At 39.0% G+C, this 16,223-nt stretch overlaps 1 protein-coding gene across 1 annotated transcript; it reads right to left on the bottom strand.

The window, feature by feature from the left end:
* Positions 1-6,582: 6,582 nt before the first annotated feature.
* LOC147515972 (WD repeat-containing protein LWD1) lies at positions 6,583-7,940 on the bottom strand. The gene has a single exon (XM_086588695.1). The coding sequence runs from the start codon at positions 7,765-7,767 to the stop codon at positions 6,730-6,732; it is 1,038 nt and encodes a 345-aa protein (XP_086444821.1). The 5' UTR covers positions 7,768-7,940; the 3' UTR covers positions 6,583-6,729.
* Positions 7,941-16,223: the final 8,283 nt, after the last annotated feature.

Below are 16,223 nucleotides of genomic sequence, written 5' to 3'. Positions count from 1 at the left end.
TCATAAGCACACCCTTTACCAGATTCGTTCTTGGTCTATATTTACAAAATACCTCATTGACAGGGTGCCACACAATGATTCAACCCGCAGTGTAAAACCATTCAGATTTCAGAATTAGAATGACTACAAAGGGTTCCTTAGAAAGGCGCTAGTGAGCTGTATTAAACCGGTTTGTATTACCAATTAGCAAGTACAGCCCAAACTTCATACCGATCTCCAGACTCTGTCAACAGTTCAAGGGTACTGACGTACTACCATATACAAAACCAACTAAGATTGTACACAATTATAGTGGAACAACTAGAAATGTCAATTGAAAGTAGAAGACCCGATAACTTTAAGAAATCCGACTCAATGGTATAAGTCAAAATATTCATCCATAAGTTCTGGCTGGTCAATTTAGTATTTTGTCGTACGATAAAATTCGTAATATTGAATTAACAATGTAATGAATAATTGTTAATATTCATGTTCGAACTGTGAACTATAAATACATTATTGCGAGTCTTAAAAACATCAACGCCCAGAAGAAATATATTGAAATTCAAGAACAATGTGCACTAACTGCATGTTGGGCACACACAGATTTACAAGAGGAAGATCATTGTGATAGACGCAAATTGACTCCATCATTTTCATGGTGACTCATGCTCTTGTAATGAATACTGGTAATCATAAAGACACCAATCATTTACAGAAAGAAGCTCATCGTCATGGTGCCACGTGATTCAACAAATTCAACTTTTTGCAGTTGAGCTCCGCTATGAAGCACAGGGGGATTTTACTCGTTGGTGTCAATTAGGTGGTCTATGGACTTTTGTTGCTCTCCACGGCGCTTTCGGACTAATCGGTTTCATGTTACGTTAATTTGAACTTGCTCGATCAGTATACATATATCAGAATCAGAAAGACAACAAATTGGTCTTTAAAAAAGATGCTGGTCACCAGTGTTTTAAAGTTGTCCAGTGAAACCATTTCAGGTTTGAAGCAAATAGCTAGTTCAGACCAATCTCCGGGCTCTCTCTTAATAATTAAGGAACTACCAAAACATACTCAGTTTACTAAGATAGTACACCGCTATAGTGGAACATCAAGAAAGGTCAATTGGAAGTAGAAGACCTGGTAACTTTATGAAATTCCGACTCAATAATATGTGTATTTGAAATATTTTTCCACTTGTTCCAGCGTGTAGCAACTTCATTTTAGCTTACCGTTAAAATCTGTAATTGAGGATTAAATTTTGATCAATATTTAGGTCAGACCTGTTAACTATGACTATAACTATAAATATATTATCGCAACTCTTTTAAGCTTAAATGTAGAAGGAATATATAAAACTACAGGAACAGTGTGTCTTGCTAACGCAAGTTGCTATCTTCAGGACATCAAAAACACTTCGAAGTAACTCAAACCATGCTGAGCAGGACATCAAGACTGGAAACAACAAATAAACAGACGCACAGCACAATTGTGTGGATAATCAACAGCCAGTACATAGTGTAGGCACTCCCTCCAATTGGCATATTATGATTGATCACCATAAATCTATATCAAAATAAGTAGCAAAACACAGCACAAACACTTTTGACTTTTGAACCACTTTACATTTCTCAGAGGATCGGAATGGATCACTGGTGAGTGGTAAGGATGATCATCAGACCAGTAAAGACTTGTTCTCATGGAAGTGTTGCTACAATCTGCCAGGGAAAGATGCTAAAGACAGTACAGGAATGATTCATTATAATGCTATGTCCTAGAAAAAAGTGTAAACTGAATCAATTGAAATTTAATGGAGCAAAACTTATATTAACGTAGCCTCCTCTTGAACCCACAGATCACTTGTTGCTTGTTTCCAGTCCAAAAACAGGCTGGCCAGGGCATAATATAGGAGAATATAGTAATGACTAATGAACTCAGAAGACTGTTGGAAGTCCTCCTTTGCCAGAGTAGTCTAATACTAAGTATAGTCACTAAGTCCATCTAGAATCCCGTCAGAGAGAGGAACATACAATCAGTACAATCAATACATAGTATAAGAAAAGAAAGTAAATGTGCTAGTTAATGACCAATAGTAAGAGGAAAGTATATAGAAGAAACAGTCTTTACCGTACTTCTTAACCGTTCCTTACTTTTGCTTCGTCCACAATTTGGTAAGGGAAGCAAAAAAAGGAGCATACTAAGCACCACAACAAACGGTAACCTAGTAGGGATCTCTCAAGTCATCTAGATTCTCTTTCTCTTGCGTCTTATTCTATTCTTTTCTGATGCACAAAATCTAGACAACCGTGAGAAATTCCTATAAATGTTGCATAACAGTTGAAAAAGTATGTGTAGAAAAGTGAAGAGGCACTAAAGAATTGGAAACTATACCTCACAAACCAATCCTCCTCGAGAACTGGTTGGTAGCGAAAAAGGTATTATGAACTCATACAGGTGTCAGGTATAGAGGGAACAATAATAGAACATTGTCCTGTGAGAATATGAGGTCAGAGAAACCCCTACAAGCTCAAATATTGTCTATATACAGAATATGAGGTCAGAGAAACCCCTACTCAAGGACATCATGCCCTTTGAAGTTACACAGCGGATTCGGCTTGAGCAACATAAGATGCACATTCTGAAGGGTCAACTTTAATTTTCAACAATGTTCTAAAAAGCACGAGGAATGTGGAATCCGGGCAGAAGTATACAACAAGCGAGAAAAATAACCTACAAAAAAAAGAAATCAACATAGAGCTACAAGAGTAAATCAAAAGACCACACTACAAGTGCCCAATTAAGAATCCAATCTGATCAAGAAGCTCCCAAACAGCGTGTCCCTCCCAAATCATTGCCCAATAAGCTACAATCCCCTTGATCGATATAACCAACTCCTCCAAAGACACAGTTTTATCCTCCTATTTCTTTCTATCGACAAAACCCACATTATTGCAAAAGGTACTATACTCCAGTCTGCAACTGTCAAGAGAGTGGATGCTCAAGGCCCAGGATTCTAAAAGATCTTTTTCCGCCTGAGAAATTATCCAAGTGGCCCTAAACTGATAACCAAAATTGCACCACACCTTTCAAGAATATACAGCGGACAAGGTTGTGACTGAACAACTCCCCAACAAAGTCAAGAACAATGGTTAACAAAATTTTTTGTCCATGTAAGGATTTTTTTTTGTCTATGGTAAGAATTTTTTTCAGTGTTGCAAACCACATAAAAAATGAGACTTGGGATGGGATTTTGGATTTCCAAATAAAACTACTAGGAAAGCACTGAATTGGAGAAGCTCTTTGTGTAGCCGGAAAGGATTAAAGTAGGAAACAGAAAAATTCTGAAGAGAATCTCCCAGCCTTATCCATAGCCCACAACCGCTTATCTCCACCGGTCTCACATGAAGAATAGTCTCCAAGCTCTGCAGTAGGGTAGCAACACACACAATATCCCTATCTTGACTGTAACATGAATGCCTAAATCCCAACTAAGTTGCTCATAATTTAATCGCACTGAAATCACATATAACACGTTTCTTAGAAAAAGAGATGTCAGAGTCTTGGGAAAATCACATATAATCCAACCAATGATCCTCACAAAACTTCATCCTATTATGACAACATAATCAATATCTAGTACCTTTGTGAAAAGTATCAATGCTTGTCTAAATACCTTTCCAGACACCACTCTCATACCCGTCCCACAAAAGTATCACTATCCCACATTCCCACCCACAATTAGTCACCACAAACCCTGCACAGATTAAGCGCCCTCCAATTGGCGATCAATCAGCACTACACGTCCTTTCTGAATAGCAAACCCTACTCTCCTAAAAACGAACTCATTTGAGCCAGCAATCATCACATTATTATCCATAACTTTCTACAATCTTTTGAGTAAAGGTATAAAGGGGAGTTGGTTGTTCCTACAATCTTCTTCAAAGCACATTTAGACATTTAAATGAGGACAACGGGGCCATTAATATTGAGATTGGGATGAATAGAACTTTTGCATAGTCATGGACTCCTTTGTCTTTTTGATATTTTGTTGCTGCAATGATGCTATGCTTGCACTTTGTTAGTGAACTTAAGCACTTTTGTGACTTTCTTTTGTTTTATGTTGCTATACGTGTTACCTAGGGGGAGGGAAATTTTCTTATTCAGGATAATCACCCTATTAGTTCCTGATTAATCCATTATACCCTTATTAGTTCCAACTACTAGGGCTAAGCACTACGTGCTCCTGACCGATTAACGCTTACAGCCCAACCCAGAACTTATTAACCCTTCTCCACAACCTATTTTGCTCATTACCAAACTTCCAAAGCCATCTACCCAAAAGAGCAAAATTAAACTCATGCATCCTCCTCGACCCCAAGCCCCCATCCCTTCGAAGCGCACACTCTATCCCAATGGTATCTGTGTGTCACCTCTGAGTCATCCCACAAAAAGATCATAGTAATCCTCTCAATTCCCTTAGCCACGGAGTCCGTGGCTTACAAAACAAGGACATGTAGTAAACCGTGAGACTTGCAAGGGAACTCTTGATTAAAATGATGCGAGCTCCTTTAATTAAATCGTACACAGTATTAATTGTCAAATTGTCATATCGTCATACACTGGAACCTTATTTGAGATAATTAAAGGCTACACAGTATGGAGCATGTACCCAAACCGTCTAATTCACAAGTCGTAACTGATCCTTGTACTCAAACTCAAAATTGTCTAGCTGACAGAAAGGAATCCTTAACAACCAACTTTCCAATTGAAAAAGTCATAAGATATTGAACCATTTGAGTCGTACACATGAAAAAATAAAATTATAATACAGCACCCAACAAAATGTTCCCACATTAAAGAGCAAGAGAAGAGGGAGAATAAAGAAAAAAAGACACATGGTGTCCACCCCCATATATCTATCTGTCAATTTTTTATTTTTTATTTTTCAAAAGTAAAACAAATTTATATAAAATCACGAAAAAATACATCACATCACATCATGACTTAGTGAGAGTCTAAGTCAGATACCAGATAAAGGCTTTCCCACCCACAATCAATTGTTGAAAACCCACCCGTCTAATTCTAGCATCATTCTGAACCCACTCCCACAAACAGTATTTGATACTACAAATGCCTGTCAAATTGCCGTACACAAACTTGTTCTTTTCTGATTGGAAGCTATACCTCGTAAACGAATCCTCCTCGAGATGTGGTTGGTGAGGAAAAGGTATTGTGAACTCATATAGGGTCAGGTGTACAAGGAACAACAATAGTCCATTGCACTATGAGAATATGTCAATGGAGAAACCCCTACAAGATCAAATACTGTCTGCACTATTTACAATTTGTTTCTTTTGTTCAAAAAAATCACTTTGCAATCCATAATTTACTCTCACTCAAAGAAGGAGCGATTTAGGTCATGACTTTTCTTCCCAAAAAAGGCTTGTCTTATGTTCATCTCTTGGTGACGGACATTGGTTATCTTATTATATGGAAGGTCTATCCAATGTTAATTAATCTATTACATATTGCAATAACTCTCAATTCCACTACTTATTCATTACTGAAACCATCATATTGTTTAGAACTAGAGATTCCAAAGTTCCAATCAAGTAGCAACTTTACCCTTGAAAACCTCACTCAACGGGAGCAGCTTCATCCTATAAAACCTATGGAAAGTATGTATAATCAGGAAGACGATTTATTATGTTCCTCTGGTACTTCCTAGGCGACAGTCAACAATGCTTATATAATCACAACTCATTTGTGATGCATTTACATGCGTAAATTTCGAAGAGGAATTATGAATTATAACTATTCCTTACCGAGCTAAGAGGGTTAAGAACATAATGTCCTAGGCAGTTATACGAGGGATTCGGCTTGCGCAATACAAGATGCATATTCTGAAGGGTCAAGTTTGAATTTCTAAGCACACAATCATCTCGTTAAGCCATTGTGTGCACATTGATCCATATAGCATTCATTTTCAAACTTCTCTTTTCGAATTTGCACAAGGGGTTCGAATTTAGATTTGGGACTTTGAGGTCTACTTATGAAAACTTTAAAGCCTATTGTTAAATGGTATGAGAACTCTGAATGACAGAAAATACACACGTACAAAACAGACTAACCTACTTCGCGAAGTGTGTCCTGCCCACATACTCGAAAGAGCTCCTATGCTGGAATCCTGATTAAGATACTTGAACCCTATTTGGGATAACTGAACCTTGTACTCAAAAGTCAAAACTTTCCAGCGAATAGTGATTCATCCGTATGTGAAAGGAATTCTTAATAAAGAGAAGCAACTTTTCAATTGACAAAGTGGCACCAGAATAAACCACTTGAGTCATACCACATACAAGTTCACAACAAAGCACCCAATCTATTCCTTCGTAAAGAACAATCAAAGAAGAGAATAAAGAAGAAGAACTATGATGCCCTTCCTTTCCAATATGTCTATCTAACCGTCTTACACAATTGTTTGTTTTTTTCTGATTGGTAAATGATAAAACTCAGTATAGAGCGAGATAGTGTAAAAAAGGTAACTTCGATGAAAAATAACAAGGCACAATGATAAATGATAAAGATGATAACAATAAAAGATAAGGTAATGCATTCTTAATCACTGCTTAAACTAAGAGTAATAATAATGATAGGAATCCATTCATCATGCAACAGTGACAAACAATATTCAATGACATTTCTAAAGTCTAATAATCTTACTGATCCACATTTCTTCTCCTTCCTTCCTCAGACCCTAAGTATCTGAAGCTTTGACGAGAAAGCAATAGCGACCCAATCAGGCTGGGACGAGGACCACTGCAGCTGCTCAATCTCGGAACCCGCAGTATATGCAAGAATAGGATCCAAGCCACCTTCAACCGGCTGTCCCATAGACGACAAATCCCAAATGAGAGCCTGAGAATCATCCCCAGCAGTACAGATATGACAGGAACTATGCGGTGCCCACGCAATGGCATTGACACTAGCTTGATGCCTCTGCAATTCCACAACAGGCAAAGTAGGAAACCTAATATCAAGCACGACAACCTTAGCACTGTCCATAATAATAGTAGCCATGTACCTAGGATCCTGCTTATTCCAGCCCAACCTAACCAAAGGAGTATCCGGTTCGGAACTCTCGTAAATGATAGTAGAATGTTCCTTGTCCCTCAAATCGAAAACCCTAACTGAACCATCAGCAGAAACAGAAGCAAAAACGCCAACGCCGCCCCAAGCAATGTCGTAAACCTCTTTGTCATGAGCAATTAATTGAGTATCAACAGTCTCCCTTTCAATATCCCAAATAGTACAAGTGGTGTCAATACTAGAGGTACCAATTCTTTTAGGCTCAGCCTCATTCCAATCAAAGGAAGTAAGGGGCCCACAAAATTCGCTATTCTTGTTTCCGTTTAAAAGGCTCTTGAGCTGAACAGTGTCATCTGAAATGTTCCAAATTCGAAGAAAGTCACCTGACGTGGCGAGGAGGTCTGGTTTCTGGCATTCTTTATCAGGAATGAAGATGGTTTTGGTTGGTGGATAAGGATGCTCGAAGGAGAGTTTCGGGTCGGACCTAATTTCACCAGTCGAATCATCGAGTTGGACTATTTCTACACGATTTTGGTGTTGTTCTAGAAGACTAGCTATTGCGAGTCGGTATTTCTTGTCGCGACGAACGGACCAGTTCATTGCGTATATGTGCCATGGTGCCTCGTATGTGTAGATTTCTGATCGTTTTTGTTGTTCTTCTGAACCGTTTTGTATTGGATCGCTGTTTGTTCCACCCATCCTTATAACAATAATTCTCTCTACAACAAATAATTTATACCCTGAGCCCGATTAACGTACGGTGTAAATACAAAAACATAACTTTTATGGGAGGATGGGATTGCCAATTTGGCACCCCTTTCGTATGCTGCGACTCTTTTTTTCTTTTAAATTTTTTTTCAAAAATAGTCTGTTGTGTTGGGATTAATACCGATACCAATCGATCCCCACTATACAGATAATTTGTATTTGAACCAACAACAATCTCTAGACAATTCTAAATATTTTTTACAACCTACCTAGTATGCCCAACTCTCTAAACAATTATTAACAACAGATAATAATGCAAAGAGAAGAACAGGCATACCATAACACAAAGATATACCGTGGTTCAGCCAATGGTGCCTACTTTCATAAGCTAATCATTTTATAAAGTGAGAAGAAAGATTACAATCACTCCTTTCTGTCTCTCATCTTACTAGATCACTCCTCTATCTTTAAAGGCTTGTCTCTCTGTAAATGTTATCTTTCAATCTTGATTGCTTTCAAGATTGGATTTTCTCTCTCTTGTGTTGCCTTGGTTCTGTTGCTTAGGTTTTCCAAAACCTTGTTTCTATTTTATATAGTAATCCGCAATCTCGCGGTTACTGTAGCAACCAGAAACTACGAAAATAGACATGGGCGTGGGCGTGCCTTGGGCAAAGCTAATGTCAAGCGCGCGCGCCCTCAATGTACTGTAAGTTGTTAACGGCATGGGTGCGTGCGCGCTTTGGGCAAGACCAATCTGAGTGCGCGTGCTCAGACTTCTTCACACAAACAGAAGTTTTTTCTCTCCTCATGTGAGCGATAACTCCAACAATCTCCTCCTCCCGAACAGTGAGGGGGGCTACCTCCATACAATTTCCAAATCAACAGGAGGAGTGTGCTACCATTTCGGTAGTAGCACAACAAACAACAAACATCAAACTTACCTTTCGGTAAGACTTTGGTCATCATATCTGACCCGTTCATGTTGGTATGGATCTTCTCAATATACAAATGCTTATCTTTGAGTACTTCTCTAATCCAATGATATATAACACACATGTATGTGCTTAGATCTAGAATGAAAACTCAGATTCTTGCTCAAATGGATGGCGCTTTGATTGTCACATAGAACTACAAACTGTTCTACTTTAGCCCTAGTTCGTTGAAGAACCTCTTCATCTATATCATCTCTTTGCAACACTCAGTGGCTGCAATATACTTGTCTTCTGTAGTGGAGAGGGCAACACACTTTTGCAAACTGCTCCTCCTGCAAAAGTAACCAGATAACCGGAGGTGGACTTTATCGAGTCAACATCGCCTGCCATGTCTGTATCAATGTAGCCTTCAAGTAAGGGCTTACTTCTAGCAAAACACAAACACAATTTGGAAGTGCTCTTGAGATATCTCAATATCCACTTAACACCTTTCCAATGCTCCTTACCCGGATTTGACAGAAATCGGCTTACAACACCAACGGCGAAAGCAATATCCGGTCTTGTACACACCATTGCATACATCAAGTACATCCATCATGGATGCATAAGGAATCTTTTCCATCTGACTCTACTTATGCTGACCCTTTTGACACATCTCTTTGGTCATGCGGAACTGGCCAACAAGCGGACAACTGACTGTCTTCGCTTGATCCATGTTGAATCTCTTCAACACCTTCTCAATATAGCTTTCTTGAGAAAGTCACAACTTCCCACTCTTTCTGTCATGAGTGATCCGCATCCCAAGTATCTGCTTTGCTTTACCCAAATCCTTCATCTCAAAGGACTTACTCAAGTCTTTTTTCAGCTTGGATATCTTGTTGATGTTCGGGCTAACTATCAACATATCATCCACATACAACAAGAGCACTATGAAATCCCCATTTGAAAATTTCTAAATAAATACACAATGATCGGAAGCAGACTTCTTGTATCCTTGCTTTGTCATAAAGGAATAAAACTTTATGTACCATTATCTCGGTGCCTGCTTCAATCCGTACAAGCTCTTTATCAGCTTGCATACTAGGTGCTCCTTGCCTTTGACCTCAAACCTCTCTGGCTGGTCTATGTAGACATCTTCTTCAAGGTCTCCATGAAGAAAAGTTGTCTTAACATCTAGCTGCTCAACCTCCAGGATCATACTTGTGGTAAGACCCAATACCACCCTGATAGAAGTCATCTTGACTACAGGAGAGAAAATTTCATCAAAGTCAATACCTTTCCTTTGACCGAATCCCTTCACAACAAGGCGAGCTTTGTGCCTTGGGTGTGGATTATTCTTCTCATGCTTGACTTTGTAGATCCACTTATTCTTGATAATTTTTTTTTTTTTCGATTTTTCAACTAACTCATAAGTGTGATTTTTATGCAAAGAATCCATCTCATCATGCATGACCTTTAACCACTTCTCTTTGTATGTACCTTCAAGAGCTTCTTGATAGTACATAGATTCTCCACCATCAGATAGTAAAACATACGTATATGGTGGATACTTGGTTGAAGCTAGTCTCTCTCTGTCAGACCTCCTTACCCCATTTTCTTGTGGCTCAGGAGGATACACTTCTGCTTGCTTAGGTGGTGGTTCATGTACTTTATATGCAATCTTCTATATCAATAGATTCTATCCCATCATGAGCAATAAGATCATCATTATGAGCTTCAAACCCATGGTTCTCTGCATTCTCAATGCTTTCTGCATGTTCCATATATAGTAGGAACTTCTGATTCTGAATCAACAAGATCATTAGTGAAAGTTTGTAGCTTCTTACCCTCCTCAAAGTCTGCTATGGTTTGGTCTTCCAAGAATACAATATCTCGACTTCGGATTACCTTCTTGTTAATCGGATCATAGAGTTTGTAGCCAAACTTCCCATCCCCATAATCCAGAAAAATGCACTGCTTGGCTTTGTCATCAAGCTTGGATCTCTCATCCTTGGGAATATGAACAAATGCCCTGCACCCAAATACCCTCAAGTATCCATAATCAACATCTCTGCCTGACCATACTCTCTCTGAATAGTCACTATTTAGAGGCTTTGACGGCGTTAGGTTGATCACATGCACGGCTATACGCATTATTTTTACCCAGTAACTTCTAGGTAACTTCGAGTGAGACAGCATGCATCTCATCCTCTCTACAATGGTTCGGTTCATTCTCTCTGCTATTCCATTCTGTTGCGGTGTCTTGGGAACGGTCTGCTCATGACATATCCCATGACTCTTGCAATACTCTTCAAACGGCCCTATGTACTCACCCCTATTATCTGAGCGAATACACTTCAAAGGCTTCCCTGTCTCTCTTTCCACCATGTTATGGAAAGTCTTGAACATACCAAGTACTTTATCCTTAGTCTTCAGACTATATGCCTATATCTTTCTTGACGCATCATCAAATGAGAGTCAAGAAGTATAAAGCTTCCCCGTGGGACTTTACTTTCATAGGACCACATAAGTCAGTGTGAACTAACTCAAGGACATTGTCTTTTTTGTGAGACAGAAATCTTTGGAAAGACACCCTGTGTTGCTTTCCTACCAAACAGTGAGTGCAACTATTTAAATGCGTACCTTTAATGTCTGGCAAGGCCTTTTGCTTGGCAAGAACTTCCATGCCTTTTTTGCCCATATGACACAGTCTCTTGTGCCATAGTTCGGAGGAAGCTTCTTCTTCTGCCGCATTTACTTCTGCTTTACACAAACTAGCCTATGTCTTGTAAAGAGAGCAAGTTTTCTTCCCTTTGGCTACTACAATGGAACCTCTACTCAGTTTCCATACCCCGTTACCAAACGAGTTTAGAAAGTCATCATCATCTAACTTCCCAGTGGAAATTAGGATTAGCCGAATGTCAGGGACATGTCTTACATCCTTGAGTGTCAAGGTGTAGCCGACATTAGTTTCTACATGAACATCACCAATGCCTACAATCTTTGAGACGCCATTGTTACCCATTTTTACCTTACCAAACTCACCACAGCTGTAGGTAGTGAAGAATCCCCTGTGCGGTGTGACGTGATAGGATGCTCTTGTATCTTTCACCCACTCTGTATCTTGACATGAGGTACTAAGACAGCACACACCACAATCTGGCACAATTCCCACTAGATCGTCGACTAGTGCGGTAATATCTCTGCCTGTGTTTCCGTTCTTCTGTACCATGTTTTCATGTACACAATTATTCTTCTCATCCCTTTTCATTGTTCTACACTCATACCTGAAGTGACCCTTGGTGGCACAATAGTAACATTGCCACTCTGCCTTAGGAGTTCTAGCCTCACCCCTAGATTTGCTTCTGTCATCACCTCTAGAATGAGATGGTTTTCTGCTCTTACCTCTCCCCCGCTTCTCTGTGACAAGGATCTCTGAGTGAGAGGAGCTGCTTCTTGAACCCCTTCTTGACTCCTCATTCAACAATGCCCTGGTAGCCATCTCCATGGAAATAACTCCATCCTTTATGGCTTCGTTGAGAGAAATTGCTAACGTCTCCCAACTTTCGGGTAGAGAGGTTAATAAGAACAAAGCCTCAACTTCGTCACCCATATTAATCTTCATCAAATGCAACTAATTGATGGTATTCTGCAGTTCATTAAGATGTTTAGACATTGAAGAACCTTCTTTGTACTTCGTGTTGGCAAGCTTCTTAATGAGCAACACTTTGTTTCCAGCCGACTTCCTCTCATAGAGGTCTTCGAGTTTCTTCCACAAGCCAAAAGCAGTAGTCTCTTGGGATACATGGTGAAAGACACTGTCGTCAATCCATTGTCTAATGTACCATATTGTTTTTCTGTCAAGCTTGCTCCACTCAGCCAAAGGAATCAGTTCCGGTTTTTCTCCTCCATTTTCAATGGGTTGTGCCAAGTCCTTGCAATATAGCAAGTCTTCCATCTTGGCTTTCCAAATGGTGTAGTTTGCTCTATTCAGACTAATCATGCGAATTTTCATAGAATGGTCCATCTCTACAAGTTATTTAAAACTCAAACCTTCTCTCAGGAATTTCGTCAAACACCTTCCGAACAAAATTTGGATAACACCCTAGGTTAATCTAACCTGGCTCCGATACCACTTGTTGGGGTTAATACCGATACCAATCGATCTCCACTACACAGATAACTTGTATTTGAACCAACAATAATCTCTAGACAATTCTAAATACTCTCTACAACCTACCTAGCATGCCCAACTCTCTAAATAACTATTAACAACAAATAATAATGCAAAGAGAAGAACAAACATACCACAACACAAAGATATACCGTGGTTTGGCCAATGATGCCTACTTCCACAAGAGCTAATCTTTTTATAAAGTGGGAATGAAGATTACAATCACTCCTTTCTGTCTCTCACCTTACTAGATCACTCATCTTTCTTTACAGGCTTGTCTCTCTGTAAATATTATCTCTCAATCTTGATTGCTTTCAAGATTGGGTTTTCTCTCTCTTGTGTTGCCTTGGTTTGTGTTGCTTAGGTTTTCCAAAACCTTGTTTCTGTTTATATAGTAACCCGCAATCTCGTGGTTACTGTAGCAACCAGAAACTACAAAAATAGACATGGGCGCGGGCGCACCTTGGGCAAGGCCAATGTCGAGTGCGCGCACCCTCAATGTACTGTAAGTTGTTCACGGCATGGGCATGTGCACGCCTTGGGCAAGACCAATCTGAGCGCGCGTGCTCAGACTTCTTCACGCAAACATAACTTCTTTCTCTCCTCATGTGAGGGATAACTCCAACACGTTGCTGCGAGATGGTTGTGTTCACCACAATAGAATCTTTGTTTGTATTAATTACCGAAACTCTTCTTCATCAACTTGATCACAAATTTTTCTTAGAGCGTATGAAAAAATTTGCCGTGAGAAAGCAAGACCGTCTCGATTGTACTTTTTTTTCATGGGTTTGACGTTGTTGTTGGAGTGTATGAAGAAGCTCTAAAGAAAAATATGAGGTATTCGTATCCCGTTTGTGTTCAAAATTTGAAGTGAAAAAAAAAATAACATAAAAATCCTTTGCGGCAACTCACTGCCATGGAATGTGGGATCTCGCGGTAACCCGATGCCATGGATTGTGGGATCTTGCGGCAACTCGATGGCGTGGAATGTGAGATCTCGCGGCAACTCATTACCGTAAAACTATCGGGCATGTGGGGTGTAAAAGGACGACACATAAAGAATAACTATTATTCCTACCCTTTTGCCAAAGGGGTGCCAATCCCATAAAATAGGGTGTAAATACTACGACCCAAAAATAAACCAAAATCATCCTTAGGTATATCTACTATTATCTTTAAAGGGCTTCTTCAATGCGCGAGATGTTTTGCTACGCACGATTCTTGACCACACATTTTCCAACTGGTAGATGAAGTGCTCACTGTGGCGGCCAAATATCGCATATACTATATATTGACATTTAATTTCGTTATAAACTGAGATATCGATCTCTCAAATTTGTATGTTGTAGCAAAGGTGGGAAAGAGGAAATGAAGAGGAAGAAGATGGACACGCTTCAGCAAGTGATTAGAACTTGAAGGAAAATAGGACTATATAAAGATCAAAGGAGGAGAGAGAATTCATTCGATTTTTTCCACTTAAAAACTTGTAAACCAGAGAGAAAGAGAGGAAGATTGTAAACTCCATGAATGATAAATAAAAAAAGCTTTATTTCAGTTACTATCTCAATATTAGGATCTTTCTTGATCATCACATTGGCGTTGTCTGTGGATCAGAAGTTTGGGATTTCAATAGTGTTTGATCTCTTTCCTTTTGTTGTGCGACTAATCAATCAAGTTTGATTCATCATTCCGAGGATTTGTGTCTAACTCAAATCATCAAGATGCCTCCGAAGAAGATTACAAGTAACAAGAACGTGGTAAACGAAGAGAATAATTCACAAACAAGAGTAACAAGACAGTGTGGGAGTAGAAGAGTGGAAGAACATGATGAAAGAATTGAAGATATTCAAGAAGAAGAAGAAATTTCTTTTCAAGTATTGATAAGAAGATTAAAGGAAGTAGAGAAGCAAAACAAATTATTAGCAGGAGAAAATGAAGAGATGAGAAAGAAGTAGCAAGCAAGAAACAACAAGATTGAGGAAGAATCTAGTTCTATATCTCCAAGTGTACAGAAGAGTGTACAAGAAGCTATATCGATAAAGGAAACCCAGGGAGTTCCAATACCACAGCAAATAACTAAGGCAATGATTGAAAAGATGATGCAGAAACAATTCGGAGATCAATTAAGCGAGAAAGCATATGCATTGGTAAGGAAGCTCGCTAATGATGTTAGTAGAAATCCACTAAGCAAAGAGATCGAGATGATGCCTCTTCGTCATAAATTCAAGAGTTAGAAATGCAACCAATATGATGGCACATTGGATCCAATGGATCACTTATTTGGATATCGACATCAGTACTCAGTTTACCAATGAACTGGGTAGCTCGATTCTTTGCTATGTAAGTCTTTTTCATCAAGTCTAAAAGGGAAAACCTTGAAATGGTTTTGTTCTTTTCAAGAAGGAACAATTTCATGCTTCAAAGAAATAGAGGAGAATTTTATCACAAATTATGGGCATCAAAGGATCAAACCAAAGTAGGTATCGGTCTGGTTTCAGTTAAGGCAAGGGAAAAAGGAATCACTTAAGGATTTCTTAGCTTGGTTTAAAGCAGAAACACAATTAGTGGAAAAGCTAGACGAATCCAAGATGACTGTAATTATGACATTTCAAATAGGCCTTATCCCATCATCGGATATGTATAAATATTTACTTCGAAAAGAAGTAAAAAATTTGCAAGAATTATACGATAAAGCAGAAAAAGACATCTGAGTTGAGGAAGGAATTTTGGCAACAACAGTGCAAACAATGCTGCAAGTATTAGAGTTGGCCAGAAAAGAGATAGAGGGTCGAGACCGAGTTCATAATCGAGAATATTCGAGACCAAGACAAGAAAATGCCTAGTGAGGTATATTCAAAAACAGATATCCAACCTCCATCGAAAAAGAGATATGAGATATCACTAAAAGAAGAGTTGAATCCAAAGAATTATGTGGCCATTAATACAATGGCTGAAGACATATTGGGGAGAGTTAGGAAAGAGGCTTACTTAAGATATCCAATATTCACTCGAAAGGAAATGGAGGACAAACCATATTGTCAATACCACAAGGTAAAAAATCATGAAACAAACAGATGTTTACATTTACTTCGGGAGATTGACAGGTTGATGCGTGAAGGAAAGCTCAGAGAATTCAGAGCTGATGCTAGGCTTGAAGTCACCGCAACAATAAATCAAAAGCCTCTTGGTGTTATAAATATGATTTACGAGGGTGTGATACCTCATAAAAAGATCCTAAGGGATAAAATAGGGAGAATTTTGAGCATGAAATAAGTCCTCGAGGTCAATATTAAACCAATACCAGTAAACCCTATATTGGTATCGGGAAGCATACCTGGTGCAATCATGTTTGTCCCTGACGA

Source organism: Coptis chinensis, chromosome 2 (genome assembly GCF_015680905.1).
Source record: "Coptis chinensis isolate HL-2020 chromosome 2, ASM1568090v1, whole genome shotgun sequence".
NCBI classification, from domain to species: domain Eukaryota; kingdom Viridiplantae; phylum Streptophyta; class Magnoliopsida; order Ranunculales; family Ranunculaceae; genus Coptis; species Coptis chinensis.
This window is presented reverse-complemented; position numbering and strand designations above follow the sequence as displayed.

What these genes read in the sequence shown, in the direction of transcription:
- LOC147515972 (XM_086588695.1), bottom strand. Translation starts at nt 7,767, where the DNA reads ATGGGTGGAACAAACAGCGATCCAATACAAAACGGTTCAGAAGAACAA.